Below are 16,237 nucleotides of genomic sequence, written 5' to 3' on the forward strand. Positions count from 1 at the left end.
TAAATTGCTAGGATTAGGCACAATGGGCCTAATTTTTACCTAGTTGAGTCAAACCTGTTTTAAAATGAAAACTGTCTGGCAACGAGAAATTTATATGATGTACTTTGTGTAAGATGTTTATTCCCAAATTACCCCATGCTATTCTCTAAATTGCCATTCAGTTCTTCATTATATTTCAGTCTTGGTGCCATGAGAGATAAAAAGAGAAATATTGTGGAAATGCCGGAGAGGAACTGAAGTGACAATTAATTGGAGTCAATGATGGGAGTGCATATCCAGCATTCCCATCCAAGGAGTAGGACTCTATGTTGGAAGCATCATTTCAGTCCAGTTCACCAGCTGTTATCTATTATCATCAACTTTAGTGTCATATTGAGAGTGGTTGGGTCGGGGGGGGGGGGAGTGTCTGCCAGCTCATTTGATTGGACGGCTGGTTTGTGTTGCAGAGTTGACACCAACAGGATGGGTGAAGGGCTCTCCTTCTCAACCTGTACCAGCTTCTGATACATGGTGACCCTCAGGTTAAAAATCACCAACAGTTGTCTCTCTCTAATGAGACAGCAGCCCAATGGGCAGGTATGACTGGAAACTTAGAGCAAAAATAGGGTGTTAACTTCTATGTTAATGTACCTGTTTACCTTTTTTGCAAAAGTAATGGCTTTTCTTGGAAACAGTTGACATATTTTCCCGTAGATATAAATCATCTTTCATCAGCCTCCTGTTGTGGCCTATACCATGCAAGCTGGAACTTGCTTTCACAAATGCTTTCATATTTCATATTCTTTCTAGCCATAATCAAGTTGGTATGACCCCAGAGAAAAGAGCTGCAGGATAACTGAATTGAAAATGGTGGAAATTTAAAGCTGGTGAACCTGTATAACAGTGTTTTGAGTACATTACCTTCAGCAGATTTTTTTTTGCCAGAAACAGCTTAAAGCTGATCTTATCTCTACCTTCATTGAAAAGAACACTGATTATTGTAACATTGATTGCAACCACATGCCACACATTGCTGGAAATGTTACATTGATACAATGTTAGATTAGATCTGATACTTGTGTAAGTGACACACCCATCCTTTAATGGAACTGAAATATTTGGTTACAAATTACACAGCATTTGGCCAATTCAGGAAAAAAGTATTTTGATGAAGTCAGAGCAGTGGCTCAGAAAAGCAATCTGCCCCATATTCTGGTTCCCAAGGGCTATTGTTTCCATTCAGTCACATAACTATTGATCTCCTGATTTCCGCAACTGCTATAAAATCTAATTGCCAGTGTTCTTGTTAATAATTTATGTAACAGGAAATTTTTGCCATGCGCTGCAGTATACATGCAAAATCAGTTTGAAAAATTTACGTTTACATTCTAGTTTATACTTGTAACCCCGTTACTGAAAATAATAGGAACTCAAGAAATTTGCAAAAGATGTGCATGTGCTGAAACTGTATATTGTTTTATTGAGGACCAACCTGTATCCTCCTGCAGAAATAATGGGAACTGCAAATGCTGGAGAATCCAAGATAACAAAGTATGAAGCTGGATGAATACAGCAGGCCAAGCAGCATCTCAGGAGCACAAAAGCTGACGTTTCAAAGGGTCTAGGCCTGAAACATCAGCTTTTGTGCTCCTGAGATGCTGCTTGGCCTGCTGTGTTCATCCAGCTTCACACTTTGTTATCTTGTGTCCTCCTGCAGTTTGTTTGCCTAAAAGCATTCAGCGTTAAATTAGATACCAGCTGTCAGTGTCTTGAAACAAGGAAAAGATCAGCATTAAATCATGGAATTCCTACAGTGTGGAAAGAGGCTGCTCAGCCCATTGACTCTGCACTAACCATCCAAAGAACATCCTGCCCAGACCCAGACTATTTCCTGTTACCTTGCGTTTCCTATATCTAATCCACCTAACCTGCACATTCCTGGATGGTACGGGCAATTTACCATGGACAATCCAGCTAACCTTCATATCTTAGGATTGTGGGACAAAATCAGAGCACCCAGCAGAGACCCACATAGATGTGGAGAGAGCATGCAAACTCAATGTATACAGTCGCCCGAGGCTGGAATTGAATCTAGATCCCTGGCACTGTGAGGAAGCAGTGCTGACCATTTGACACTGTGCCACGCAATTGCTCAACTGCATTAAGAAGCTTTCACTCTATTGTAACAAGTATAATGCAAACTAAAATTTCCGTCCTTTCCACTCTTTTTATGTTTTTATGCCTTTAAAAATAGCTTTCTAGGTCTTGAATGATTACTGTTGAATTATTGAACAGATCTCAGAAGCTACTGTACCGGCTAATGACAAAGTCAGTCAGCCAGTTAACTATGTGTATATTGTGTAACTATTAACTCTGTGGATAATCATAATATAAGTAAGCATTTAACCCACGCTATATGCAAATCCAAGGTGTCATCTCAGTGTATATAGTTAGTCATTAATACTTTTGCAGTTATCTGTCTCAAATAAAAGCCTTAGTCTCTGTGGTATGTGTTACATGGGCTAACGTAGAAAACCACAAGACGTCAAAATAGCAGTAAGTGAGCACTGGAAGCTGGTGATAGGAAGCATGTGTTAGAAACTAGCCACCGCAAGTCGGCAGCAATGACAGTTGCGGCAAGCTGTTTTCTTAACTGCCACCCGTTATCTTGTCTGAGTTCAGAGCTGAATTTCACATCTAAAACTGGGACTGAAGGCTACAACTGCACTGAGGCACAGCAACCAAAATGGAGAAACACTTGTGTGTACAGTGTCTTTTGGGAGAAAAAAGGGAGGTTACGCAATGTCCAATTTTAAAAAAAACTACAGTTTCTGCCCCAATCTGGCAAAGCAATCCTAAAAATGAAGTACAGCTCAAAGCTCAAAAAAAAAATTCTTCCACATATTGTTAATACATTAACCCTTGTACACAGTTGTATTTTTCCTGAGAAACAGTTTTTTAAAAAAAAAGTGGGAAAATCTCTGACTTATTTTTTGGTGTGCATACCAAATAAAGGCATTGAACACCTATTTTTGTTAAAAACAGTAAACATTAAAAGAAAGAAAGCAGCAATCTCTAAAACAGTAACAAAAGAGAGAAGCCAATGATAATGGTAAAGGCATTTTGGTGTAATTAAGATCCTTTATTTACTGGAACTATTTGAAAAGCATCAAATTGCACAAAAAGGATGCAAGGCAAATATCTGAACATGGATTGGCATTTCAATGCCATTGTCAGGACTTTATTTACAGAAAGAAAGAATGAATCTTCTCTTCATGGATCAATACAGCCATTTGGAAGGACAAGCAGCCAAACCTCTCATTTCCCTGGGAAACAAAGATTTGAGAAGAAAAAAATCCACTGGTATGATGAACATAAAGATCCTGACAAAACTTTCCTATTTTTGGAAGATCAGTTTAAAATTAACCCGACTTCAGGGAGCACAGGCTTGAGTTCATGTCATGCTGCCAGCAACAATGTGAAACAACAAACCATTTCAGAGGCAGCTTTCAAAGTAAAGCTACAGAAAGTGATTTCACCAAAGCTAAATTAGCTGAAAGGCTGATGGAACTGCCCATTGTCTCAAAGTATATCAGGTCTTTTGAATGGCACTCCTGGACAAACCTAAAGACAATACCATTGGCACACTGCATCAATGGATGAAGGACACAAGTTTGAAGAAACTGTCATGGGACAGCAGCGTCTGCAGGTGTTTGACTCGGCAATGACTACTGCATCTGTCAACAAGATGGGTAAAACATCCAAATCTTATCTCACCTGCCAAAGCAATGTGTAGCATTTTGTGACACGTACAAACTTTGTTTCAAAAGGGGAGATTTGGTTAAAATGTGCAAGAAGTCCAATTGCTCAGAGAAACCCAAAGTGCAGCATAATGCCCTATGGTAAGCAAGCAAATCAGTCAAGTCCAAGGGGTAACTACAATGATACAGCTTATAGATGACAGTCAGAAAGTACTTGTGATCAATTTGACACACCTCATGGATGCGGTTAGAAAAATAGAGTCCTTTATCTCTATCCAATTCCCCAAAAGGAACTGACAACATGCAATACATGCCAAGAATTGATACTCATGGAAGTGCAAATATCATCCCTTTACTTACCTTCCAAAAGATGTACTCAGGAAACTGGCATCGTGTTGTACAGTCCACGCATGATAACCTAACTACTTAAAACAAGTTTGACATCCTAAGCATTAACTATATTAAATATTAGTACAACTTCTCAGGATAGGCACTTGAAACCTTTTACATCTTGATATAGTAGGACCTTCTGTCATTGGTCCACCAACATGCATAGATCTGTGTGTTATTACAACTTATGGATCGTGAACATATTAATTGAACCACCAGAGATTCCAGACCACAACCCGAGTGTATCCATGACCTGACTAACCTTATGATCTCTTCATGCTTACCATGTTGGAAATAGATGCATCACAGAAAGGCCTTGAAGCATGTCTATTTCAGGATGACAAGGTTATTATACAATACAGTATGTTGCAATACTGCACAGGAACAGGCCCTTTGGCCCACCAAGCCTGTGCCGAATCCTGATCCTTATTTCAATCTGTGACATATCACCTGTATGCAGTTTCTATCCCTCTCTTTGCCCCCTGTTCTTGTGTCTGTCAAGATGTACTTTAAAGGTTGCTACCGTCCCTGCTTCCACCATCCTGCTGTGCTTGTGTCTAAAGTATTTATGATAGCCCTAACATAGAAAGAGAAAAACGAATTGAAGACGAGTGTTTGGAATACAAAGGCTCAACAAGTATCTATTCAATAGGTATTTTATCGTTGATACCACCACAAACGGTTGTAAATGATCTGTTGAGAACATCGCACAGAAATCACTTCCATGTCTACAGTGTCCACTTGAGAAGATCCAATGTCAATATAAAATATAAACCAGGCTCATAAATGACTATTCCCAATGATTTTGGCCGACTTCCAACTCTTGCTTAAAAAAAACAAAGATTTTCCTAGACCTACAAGTGGATATGATCAAATCTGAGATTGGAGATGGTCTAATTGTGAATCTCATTCATTTTAGTCATAGCAAACAGGGCAAATTCAGCAGCAATCTCTTTCTATCCAGCTGCAACAGTTCAAGAAGCTCACCATCAACGTGTGGCCCAAAAATGGTCAATGGGTCTTTTGACCAAACACGTTCTTTCTGATCATTCGGAAGTGAACTCAGGCACTCCTGAAATGTGATGGAGTTATTTATGGCACAAAAGCCAACCATTTGGCCCATCAGATCATTAACAACTGCCTTTAGAGCAATCAAGTCATGAATTCACTTCTTTTTTTTATTTTTAAAATTGTATAGTTTGTCATTGACATTTATCAATTTCAATACAGCATTAAGGTCCAGAGTTGACTAAATTGTTTTTCAGGGTAAAAGGAACCAATACTGTTCAATTACAAAATATTTAAACAAATTAAATAAATCAATGCATGTAATTAATAATAGTCTGGCAAAGGCGCTTGAAGCTAATGTAGTCTCCATTTTTAGAAAGGGTGACTGAAGAGACTCGGAATTATAGGCCAATCAGTTTAACATGAGCAGTGAGAAAAATAATTGTTTCCTCATTATAGGTTAAAATAGGAGAATGTCTAGATATGAAAAATGTAGTAATGAATAGTTGGTAAGGATTTCAAAAGGGAAAATTATTATTTGGAAGGTGTTAATTTAAATGGGAAAGAGGAAGAAAAGGACTTTCAAGTACCTTACAACAACATGTTACAACAGTTTTTACCACAGTTTAGCAAATTCATTTAAAACAACGTTAACCAAGTACATGTATCAAGCCCACCGACTCCCACAGCTACCTAGAATACACCTCCTCCCACCCACCCTCCTGCAAAAATTCCATTCCCTATTCCCAATTCCTCCGCCTCCGCCGCATCTGCTCCCACGATAAGACATTCCACTCCCGCACATCCCAGATGTCCAAGTTCTTTAAGGACCGCTACTTTCCCCCCACAGTGATCGAGAACACCCTTGACCGCGTCTCCCGTATTTCCCGTAACACATCCCTCACACTCCGCCTCCGCCACAACCGCCCTAAGAGGATCCCCCTCGTTCTCACACACCACCCTACCAACCTCCGGATACAACGCATCATCCTCCGACACTTTCGCCATTTACAATCCGACCCCACCACCCAAGACATTTTTCCATCCCCACCCCTGTCTGCTTTCCGGAGAGACCACTCTCTCCGTGACTCCCTTGTTCGCTCCACACTGCCCTCCAACCCCACCACACCCGGCACCTTCCCCTGCAACCGCAGGAAATGCTACACTTGCCCCCACACCTCCTCCCTCACCCCTATCCCAGGCCCCAAGATGACATTCCACATTAAGCAGAGGTTCACCTGCACATCTGCCAATGTGGTATACTGCATCCACTGTACCTGGTGCGGCTTCCTCTACATTGGGGAAACCAAGCGGAGGCTTGGAGACCGCTTTGCAGAACACCTCCGCTCAGTTCGCAACAAACAACTGCACCTCCCAGTCGCAAACCATTTCCACTCCCCCTCCCATTCTCTAGATGACATGTCCATCATGGGCCTCCTGCACTGCCACAATGATGCCACCCGAAGGTTGCAGGAACGGCAACTCATATTCCGCCTGGGAACCCTGCAGCCTAATGGTATCAATGTGGACTTCACCAGTTTCAAAATCTCCCCTTCCCCTACTGCATCCCTAAACCAGCCCAGTTCGTCCCCTCCCCCCACTGCACCACACAACCAGCCCAGCTCTTCTCCCCCCACCCACTGCATCCCAAAGCCAGTCCAACCTGTCTCTGCCTCCCTAACCTGTTCTTCCTCTCACCCATCCCTTCCTCCCACCCCAAGCCGCACCCCCATCTACCTACTAACCTCATCCCACCTCCTTGACCTGTCTGTCTTCCCTGGACTGACCTATCCCCTCCCTACCTCCCCACCTATACTCTCTCCACCTATCTTCTTTACTCTCCATCTTCGGTCCGCCTCCCCCTCTCTCCCTATTTATTCCAGTTCCCTCTCCCCATCCCCCTCTCTGATGAAGGGTCTAGGCCCGAAACGTCAGCTTTTGTGCTCCTGAGATGCTGCTTGGCCTGCTGTGTTCATCCAGCCTCACATTTTATTATCTTGGAATTTTCCAGCATCTGCAGTTACCATTATCACATGTATCTAACCCTGGTTTGACCAGACATGGTAGTAAGAAAAGGATTTAAAGGCATTGGAGAAAGTGCAAAAAAAATTACCCAAATCATGCCAGAAATGTGTGGCTGTATAAACAAAGAAACAAAGAAAATTACAACACAGAAACAGGCCCTTTGGCCCTCCAAGCCTGCGCCGATCCAGATCCTCTAACTAAACCCGTCACCTGTTTTCCAAGGATCTGTATCCGGAATGGTTGACAGTCTGTGTCGCTTTTCTCTTATAAAAAGGCTATGTGGTGACCTCGTTAAGGTGTTTAAAATTATGACAGGTTTTGAGAAGATACAGTGAGGATGCACATCACCAAGAAATCCAAAAGGGAATATAAAAAAGCTTGTTGCCTTGTGGTTTCAAGTTTCAGTTACTCATCACCCTCTCGGGAATGCTTGAAGTGGATAGTATGGATGCATTTAATGGGAAACTAGGCAAGCATTTGAGGGGAAAGGGAATTGGTGGAGGTTATGATGGTAAGTTTTAGATGAGGAAAGTTAGAAAGGAGGCTCAAGTGAAGTATAAAGCATGACATTTTTGGATAGAATGGCTTATTTCTACCTACATGACCTATATAATCATATGAAATTGGATAAATACATGTTTTGTAAACTGACATCACATAATTCAATTAAAAAGTTATAGCTGTTACAAAACAGCTCAAATGATAAAATACTGTTCCATTACTGTCCACATAATACACAGATGTTGCTAGAATGTGTGATAGGGTTCAGCTGGCTAATGTGTTTCACCATTTTCACATGGGAATCAGCATCTCATCATACAACAGCCTAATGCCTTCCAACAAATCTTAAAACATTATTTGTGTAAAGTTTTCCAATCCTAAGTTCATTGGTTAAGAGAAATTACAATTTATTAGGAAGTATAATTTTTATTATGGTATTTCTCTCATTGTGTGTCATTGAACTTTACACATTCAGCAGCGTTCAGTTCAAGTGAGGAACCTACATTTAAACTGTATACTGCTTTCACATTACTATAATGCAGGTATTAGCAAACACCCAGCTCTCTCCCTGCCAGGCTTTCTCACCTCCACCTCATTCATTTTTGTGAGATTTTGTGATGTATTAACAGACCTATCCCCACTTCTGGTATTCTAAATGCTTTGAGCTGGTTCAGTCGTCAATATTGTTGATTAATAGTTATATGAATGATATTAATGAAATGTAGCATAATGTTAATTATGGCATATTGTTACTGGCATAAATGCAAATGCCAATATGAAAACATGAACCCTACAATGTGTACAGAAAATGCATCTCCATCATTCCAGTCAGCATTTTTGAGTGATGCTTGATAATAAAGTTAATGGATGGAGATAATGCAACTGGGAGGTTTGCATTGTGCTGCTTTCCAAGCTGGAGTTTATTACAGCTCAGGGTAAAAGCTCCTTAAGTGCATGACAAACAAAACTGACTGAATTTGTGAGCTTAGTGGCATAGTGAGGTGAGCAGTGTCAAGCTAAGCTTTCATTCCTTGCTGCTGTAGTACTGTGTGACCTAGCCAACACCATACAAATGTTTCAACAATTGAGTTTTCGTTTATGCATACATGAAGTTCAGCTGCACTTTGCCATGGCAATGCTGTCTGGCATACAACTAGTAGAGTGTGGGAATTGCAGAGGTTTTGTTAAGGCACCTGAAAAACCAGAGAATTTGGTTTTTCTGTGTTCATTTCAGAAAATGTAAGTACTGAGAATACATTCTCAGTGAGCAATGCCTTGGGATGAAATATTAGAATAATATGTGGCTTGATCAGATATTTCTTAAACCCAGAGATAATAGGAACTGCAGATGCTGGAGGATCCGAGATAACAAAGTGTGGAGCTGGATGAACACAGCAGGCCAAGCAGCATCTTAGGAGCACAAAAGCTGACATTTCCGGTCTAGAAGGGTCTAGGCCCGAAACATGTTATCTCTTAAACCCAGTTGTGCTTCTTATTTTTAGTGCATCAGTATTTGCTAAACTAAAGCTAACAATTAACAGTCACAGAAAGGCTCTTCTGTTATGTTTTCTTGGGAAAACCTGACTCTCTTTTGATCTGTGCAAAAATTATTATACTTTAATTCTCCTCCAAAACAAATCACTTACTCACACACACACAAACACATTCTCAGTCTCTCTCTGCCCCTCTCTTTCTCCCTGCAACCCCTCTCTGTTTCTGCCTGTCTCTCTCTCTTGCTGTGACTCGAATGAAACGAATGCCATGCCAAGTCATACCTTAACATGTAATCGGAGAACGCTTGAGGCAGCAGAGAATAAGCTATTGGTACCAGTGGATCTTTGAGGATTACTCAGTAAATTTTTGACTCTTGTCATGGCATGATCCATTTGTATGTGGTTGAGGTACCTTGAATAATCTGAGAGATATGATTATCATCCTAATCTACATTTCATAATTCTTGATGTTGTTGTGGGCTTTTTCCCATTGCTGGAAAATAATTGGAATTTGAATCAAATGGTTCACTACATCAATATATGAATCATTGACTTGAGATTCAGTAGATGTTCTTGAGATAATGCACTGCTGCTTTCTCAATTTCAAGCAGCTACAATTTCTGATCTCATCAATGGAAGTCTCAGAATGGTTTGATGCTGGGGCCAGCTAATTGATGCATATTATCAGTGCCTTTGATATGAGGTTAAATGATATTTGCAAGAATTCTTTAGGAAGCCAAGTTCAATTGAATCATGAAACAGTTCCTGGCCAAGGAAAAGGATTTGAACGGGAAGGGTGAAGATGACTGAACTTGCTGATAAAAACCAGAATGGTAATCATCAAATATACACCATTCTATTGAACTAAATCTTTCTGAAAGGTAATTGACCAGTTTGGGATTTTAGATTCTGCATCGACACTATTTTCTTTTTTGTGTATTTTAAGCTTTTTGACTTAAAATATAATTCTGTAAACCTCTGACCAAGTTACAGGTTGTTCTGAAATGACTTTAAAAATGCTATTTGAGAATGTCTTAAATCCTGTTATTGAGCTATAATGTTCTTTACATCCAGGCTTTATTTACGAAACCTAGCTGCCAACCTTCATTTCCATTTCAGTTCAGCCTAATGAACAACTGGGCTTTGTGCAGTGGGTAACAGTTGTGTTGACCAACATATAACTATCACATTGGAATGTCACCAGGACTCTCTTTCATCCAAAATCCTGTTTAACAAATACATATAAAAGAGGATACTTTGAATCCTGTGTGGCCTGATTCTGTTTATTTTAAATTAATTTGTATCATTGATAACTTTGTGGGCATTTTTGTTTCTGCATGTAATCTAATTTAGGAACAGATCAAAGTGGTTTTTGTTCTACATACTGCTTTGATGGTTTTGGCAAATTGTAGTTTTCACTGTGTTTATCTTGTGGATTTTAGTGCAATATATTTGGTTAAAGGTAATTATTAGTGCTGTGCCATGTTTTGTCAATCATGGCAAGTATAAACAATAGATCTTACTTTGTAGGAGACTTGGTAACCACTTCAGTGTTGGCTGGGCTAAGCAAAGGGTTGCAGAGAATTCAATTGTTGACTTGTGCTTCCAACAGCTGGAGGTATATGATGGTCAGGGGAGGGAACCCTCACTGATCCTGGTTTCCCCTAAAGTCAATTGTCCTTCCTGCCAACTCTTAAATTCAGAAGGTCAAACCTTAAAAATTCCTGCCTATATGAGAGACCACTTCTCATGAACAAACCCACAACTGCTTGGCGAGTACCCAGCTGATCACCTCACAGCATTCTAGAGATATACAGAACGGAAACAGAGCCTTCAGTCTAACAAATATCTTAAATTAATCTAGTCCCATTTGCCAGCATTTGGCCCAAATCCCACTAAACCCCTCCTATTCATGTGCCTATCCAGATGCCTTTGAAATGTCGTAATTGTAGCAGCCTCCACCACTTCCTCTGGCAGCTTGTTCCATACACGCACCATCCTCTGCCTGAAAAAGTTGCCCCTCAGGTCCCTTTTAAATTTTTCCCCTCTTGCTGTAAACCTATGTCTACTGGTTTTAAAGCTACCCTGGAAAAAAGGACCTTGCCTAATCATCCTGTACATGGCCTTCATGATTTTATAAACCTCCATAAGGTCACCCCTTAGCCTTCAACGCTCCAGGGAAAACAGCCCCAACCTATTCTGCTTCTGCTTATAGCTCAAATGCTCCAACTCTGGCCGCATCCTTGTAAATCTTTTCAGCAACATTTCAAGTTTAACAACCTCATTCCTCCTGCAGGGAGACCAGAATTGAAAGCAGTATTCCAGAAGTGGCCTAACCAATATCTAAGGAATATTTTTACAAACTACCAAAATAGTAATCAAAAAACCCCTCCAAAATTGTATGCTTTGCAACATGCAGATCAGCATCATACAACTGAACTGGAATAAATGCTTATACGCTCACAAGAAAGGTCATAAGAATGAGAGTAAGGTACTAGCTCTTGCAGTGAATCAGCATTGGAGTAAGGGATGATGGACATCCTTTGTTTTGAATACTTGTTTCCGGGGTAGAATCCTGCAAAAGTAAAAAATTATGCAGGATAAAATATTTTCTCCTGTTATGTTGCAATGTTAAACATATGGAATCTGACCTCAATTGACAATACGTCCTATAATATCTGAGAACGATATCGGACATTAAATCCCCAGTTATGTCATTGCCCCACTTGAAATACATTATGTTTATATTTTTGTTTTGCAGAATGATTTTCAGTGGAGTTTTGACTCTTATCCTTAGTTGGGGATCCCTGGGTCTGGATACCTCTGCTGCTGTGGTAAGTGATGGAATGATTCTTTTGACCTTTCCTGCTGTTTGTGGAATTTCTTCTAAGTGAATATTGGGTAGAAAATGGTACATGTAAAGCAGCAGTAATCCCTGTAGAATCTAAAAGTTTAGCTATTACTGCATTGTGTGCTTTTCTTTGGAATCAAAGCCTGTTTTGAAAATGGGAGGTGGAGAGATGGGAGACGATATTAGGAACGGAAATTCCATTGTTTCAAAACTTTCCTAATGGCAAGAGCAAGTAGGAAGTTAATTGAAGCAATGAATTGGCCAATTAACAGTAGTTTAGACCCAGTTGAAGTCCCTAGTGTGATATAACATCTTTGAACAGGTTGATCAAAACTAATTTTTGGGGGTTTTTCAATTTTGCACATGGCGCATAGGAACCATTGGGTTTCAGAGACTCACTTGTTTAAAGGAGGCAGCAAGGAAGTTGAAGCCCACTGTTGGCTCCCTCCACACATGTGAGAGTCAGTATGGTGTGCCAGGGAAGATGTGACACCAAACAATGCTAGGAAGGGGTTGTTGGTGGAGGTTCTAACACTGCAGGTGCATGCTGCACAACTGCTATTGGGGTGGTGCCACTTCACAGAATCCATACAGCTTGGGTACAGGCCATTCGGCACAACAAATCTGCACGAACTCTCTGAAGAGCATCCTACCCTGACTCACCCTATCCTGTCCCTGTAACACTGCATTCCCAATGGTTAATCCACCTAATCGATATATCCCTGGACACTATGGGTAATTTAGCATGGCCAATCTGCCTAACCTGCACATCTTTGGACTATGGGAATAAACCAGAGCACCTGGAGGAAGCCCCACAGCCATGTGCAAACTCCACACAGACAGCCACCTGATTTAGAATCGAACCTGGTCCCTGGTGCTGTGAAGCAGCAGTGTTAACCACTGAGCCACCGTGCCACCTCACTTGAGTAGAAGAAGCACACTGCCACAGATTGGCCTCTCCGTTTGTCATTTGTTAACTGTCTGGCTGCAGAACAATTGTACAGCCAGCCGATTCCTGCCTAGACAGCAGCTGGACGTCAGGACCTGTGATAAAATCAACAACTGTGGGCACTGGAAATCTGAAACAAAATCTGAAATCTCTGGGTAAACTCAGCAGGTCTGGCAGCGTCCGTGGAGAGAAAGCAGAGTTAAAGCTTCAAGTCCAGCGACCCTTCTTCAAATCTGTTCTGATGATTATGAAGAAAGCAGGAAAAAACTTAAACAAGAAATTAGGAGGGCTAAAAGGGGCCATGAAGTGTCCTTGACAAGAAGGATTAAGGATAATCTCAAGGCATTTTGTATGTATATTAGGAGCAAGAGGGCAATGAGGGAAAGGGAAGGTCCACTCAAGAATAAAGGAAGGAACTTCTGTGTGGAGCACAAGGAAGTGGGTGAGGTCCTTCATGAGTATTTTGCATCAGTATTCACCAAGGAGGGACATGGATGATGGTCACATTAGAGAGGGGTAAATTGATATTCTCGGGTATGTTGATGCTACAAAAGAGAAGTTGGTTATCTTGAAAGGCAAGAGAGGAGATTGCTGGAGCCTTGACAAGGGTCTTTGTATTCTCTTTAGCCACGGGTGAGGTCCCACAGACTGGAGAATTTCCATTGTTGTTCCTTTGTTTAAAAAGAGCATCAGGGATAATCCAGGAAATTATAGGCTGGTAATGAAACTATTGGAGAAGTTTCTTAGAGACAGGATTTTCTTGCATTGAGAAAAGAATTGATCCATCATGAATAGCCAGTGTGGCTTTGTGTGAGGGAGGTCTTGTCTCACAAATGTGCTTGAGTTTTTTTGAGTACGTGACAAAGGTGAATGATGAGGGTAGAGCAGTAGATGTTGTCTCTATGGACATTACCAAAGTATTTGACAAAGTCTCTCATGGTGGCTGATCCAGAAGATTAAGTCACATGGCATCCACAGTGAGTTGTTAAGTTGGATGCAAAAGTGGCTTGGTCATAGAGGACAGAGGTGGCTGCAAAGAGATGTTTTTCTGACTCGAGATCTGTGACCTGTGGTGTTTCACAAGGATCAGTGCTGAGACCTCTGTTGTTTGTCGTATACAGATAAATAATTTGAATGAAAATGTAGGTGGTCTGATTAGTAAGTTTGCAAAAAACATCAAAATTGGTGGAGTTGTGGATAGTAAGGAAGATTGTTAAAGGATATAGCAAGATATAGACCAGTTGAAAATTTGGTGGAGAACTGGCAGATGAAGTTTAATACGGACAAGTATGAGGTGATGATTTTGGGAAGTCAAATGCAAGAAGAAAATGTACAGTGAAAGGGAGGACCCTTAGGAGCATCGATATACAGGTGATCTTGGAGTGCAAGATCATACCTGCCTGACAGGTATAAAGTATGCTTACCTTCATTAGCCGGGGTACTGAGTATAAAAGTTGGTCCGTCATATTGCAGCTGTAGTTTAAAGCTTTAGTTAGGCCACATTTGGAGAATAGTGTGCCACCTGGTTGTCACAGCATAGGAAAGATGTGGAGGCTTTGGACAGGGTGTAAAAAAAAAGTGTACCAGAATATTGCCTGGTTTGGAATGTATTAGCAATAAGGAGAGGTTAGACAAACTTGGATTATTTTCAGTATAGTATCGGAGGTTGAGGGGTAACTGGACATAAGTATATAAAATTATGAGCGGCGAGTGGGTAGTCAGAATCTTTGTCCTGTGGTAGAAATGTCAAATACTAGGGGGCATAGGTCAAAAGTGAGAGGGCAAAAGTTAAACAGATGTGCGATACAAGTTTTTCTTACGGAAAGTGGTAGGTGCCTGGGACACGCTGCCAGGGTAGCTGGTAGAAGCAAATATGATACCAATGTTTAAAAGACAGACACATGTACAGGTGGCTAATAGAAGAGTATTGGCTATGTACAGGCAGATAATAGGAGGGTATTAACCATGTACAGGCAGACAAGAGAAAGGTATTGACCATGTACAAGCAGATGTGATTAGTTTATAGTGGATTATGGTCTGCACAGACATAGTGTAGAAGGGACTAATCCTGTGTTGTACTGTTCTATGTTCCATGTAAGAAAAGGTGTTTTTTCCTACCTTTACGATGTACATGCACATACGTGTTTAATTATTTATTTCCTAGTTGCAGGGAACGTATAGCTCCTCTTTCTCTCCCCTGAATGATTCCTGCCAGACAGCTAGCAGCTGAACAAAAGCTGACAGTGATTTTCAATTTTCAACTTTCTGTTCCATCTCAAATAAAGTGCCTGCCTGTTTTTCATCTTCCAGATAGTTGCCTCAATTCAAAAGGCTATACATGTCAAATCAGATTCATTAGCTTCCCTGCTCCCAAGGCTTCACAATATGATGTGATCAGCAGTGAACTCAGTCTGCAGAAGCCGTCACTACAATTCTGGAAATGGTTGATTTAATTTGACAACCCTTCAGACCACATTGCACCTTGTAGGTTTGCAGAATAACTCATGTGACCTGCAAATCCTCAAAACAAATTGTGCTTTAGATGAAAATCTAATTCAGACCCTTTCAGGTATTTATGTTCTGGTTTTTTATGTTTATGTTGATTGTTTTAAGTAGTGCAGGTTTTAATGTTTTTGAGTGGAATGCATTTTGTGGAAATGAATCTGAAATTGATGAGCAAAATACAGGCCACAGACCAAAGCTGGGCTGACCTGGTTTATCACGGTTCAGGTTGTTCTTTTTAATGACAGAATTTTACTAGTCTCAGGGTCTTTTCTTAAAAAAATGAAAAAGCTAAGCTCTGTGGTAACTAATCAAGCATGGCACCAATGCACCCAAGCTCAAGAAGGGAGAAATTGACCAATTTGTATTCTTTTGGTCAATATCTGGAATTTGGTGCATATTCACATCTGATGATTTGATCAGAAAGTGATGTGCTTTACAGTTAAACCCCTTCCAGGCATCTACAGTCCAGCTACAAATGGAGAAGAAATGTGGCATCGACACTATTTGCAGTGCCTAGAGGAGAGGAGCTGAGGGGGGGGGTGACCATGATTTATTGACTTGACTGTCTGGTTAGCCCCATTTGTACTTAGAAATTTATAGGGATCCAATTCAGGAGGTAACAATACTCTAGGTGCTGGCTTCAGAGTGCAGCGCACTTCAGCCAAAGTGATTAGTGGTAACTAAAAGCTAATTAATCGATTAAATGATTCAGGAATCGGTGAGCTGCATGCTTTCACAAGGAGTAGTTGAGGTGAATAGAGAACAAATGAAAGGC

General features: G+C 40.7%; 1 protein-coding gene across 1 annotated transcript in view; it reads left to right on the plus strand.

The window, feature by feature from the left end:
- The window catches only part of ttyh2 (tweety family member 2), a 135,638-nt gene that overhangs the window by 81,807 nt on the left and 37,594 nt on the right, over positions 1-16,237 (plus strand). The window contains exon 6 of the mRNA XM_048555650.2: positions 11,919-11,991. Within this exon, the coding sequence (XP_048411607.2) occupies positions 11,919-11,991 (73 nt within the window). The remainder of the gene's footprint in view (positions 1-11,918; positions 11,992-16,237) is intronic.

The sequence above is a fragment of the Stegostoma tigrinum genome, chromosome 22, assembly GCF_030684315.1.
Source record: "Stegostoma tigrinum isolate sSteTig4 chromosome 22, sSteTig4.hap1, whole genome shotgun sequence".
NCBI classification, from domain to species: domain Eukaryota; kingdom Metazoa; phylum Chordata; class Chondrichthyes; order Orectolobiformes; family Stegostomatidae; genus Stegostoma; species Stegostoma tigrinum.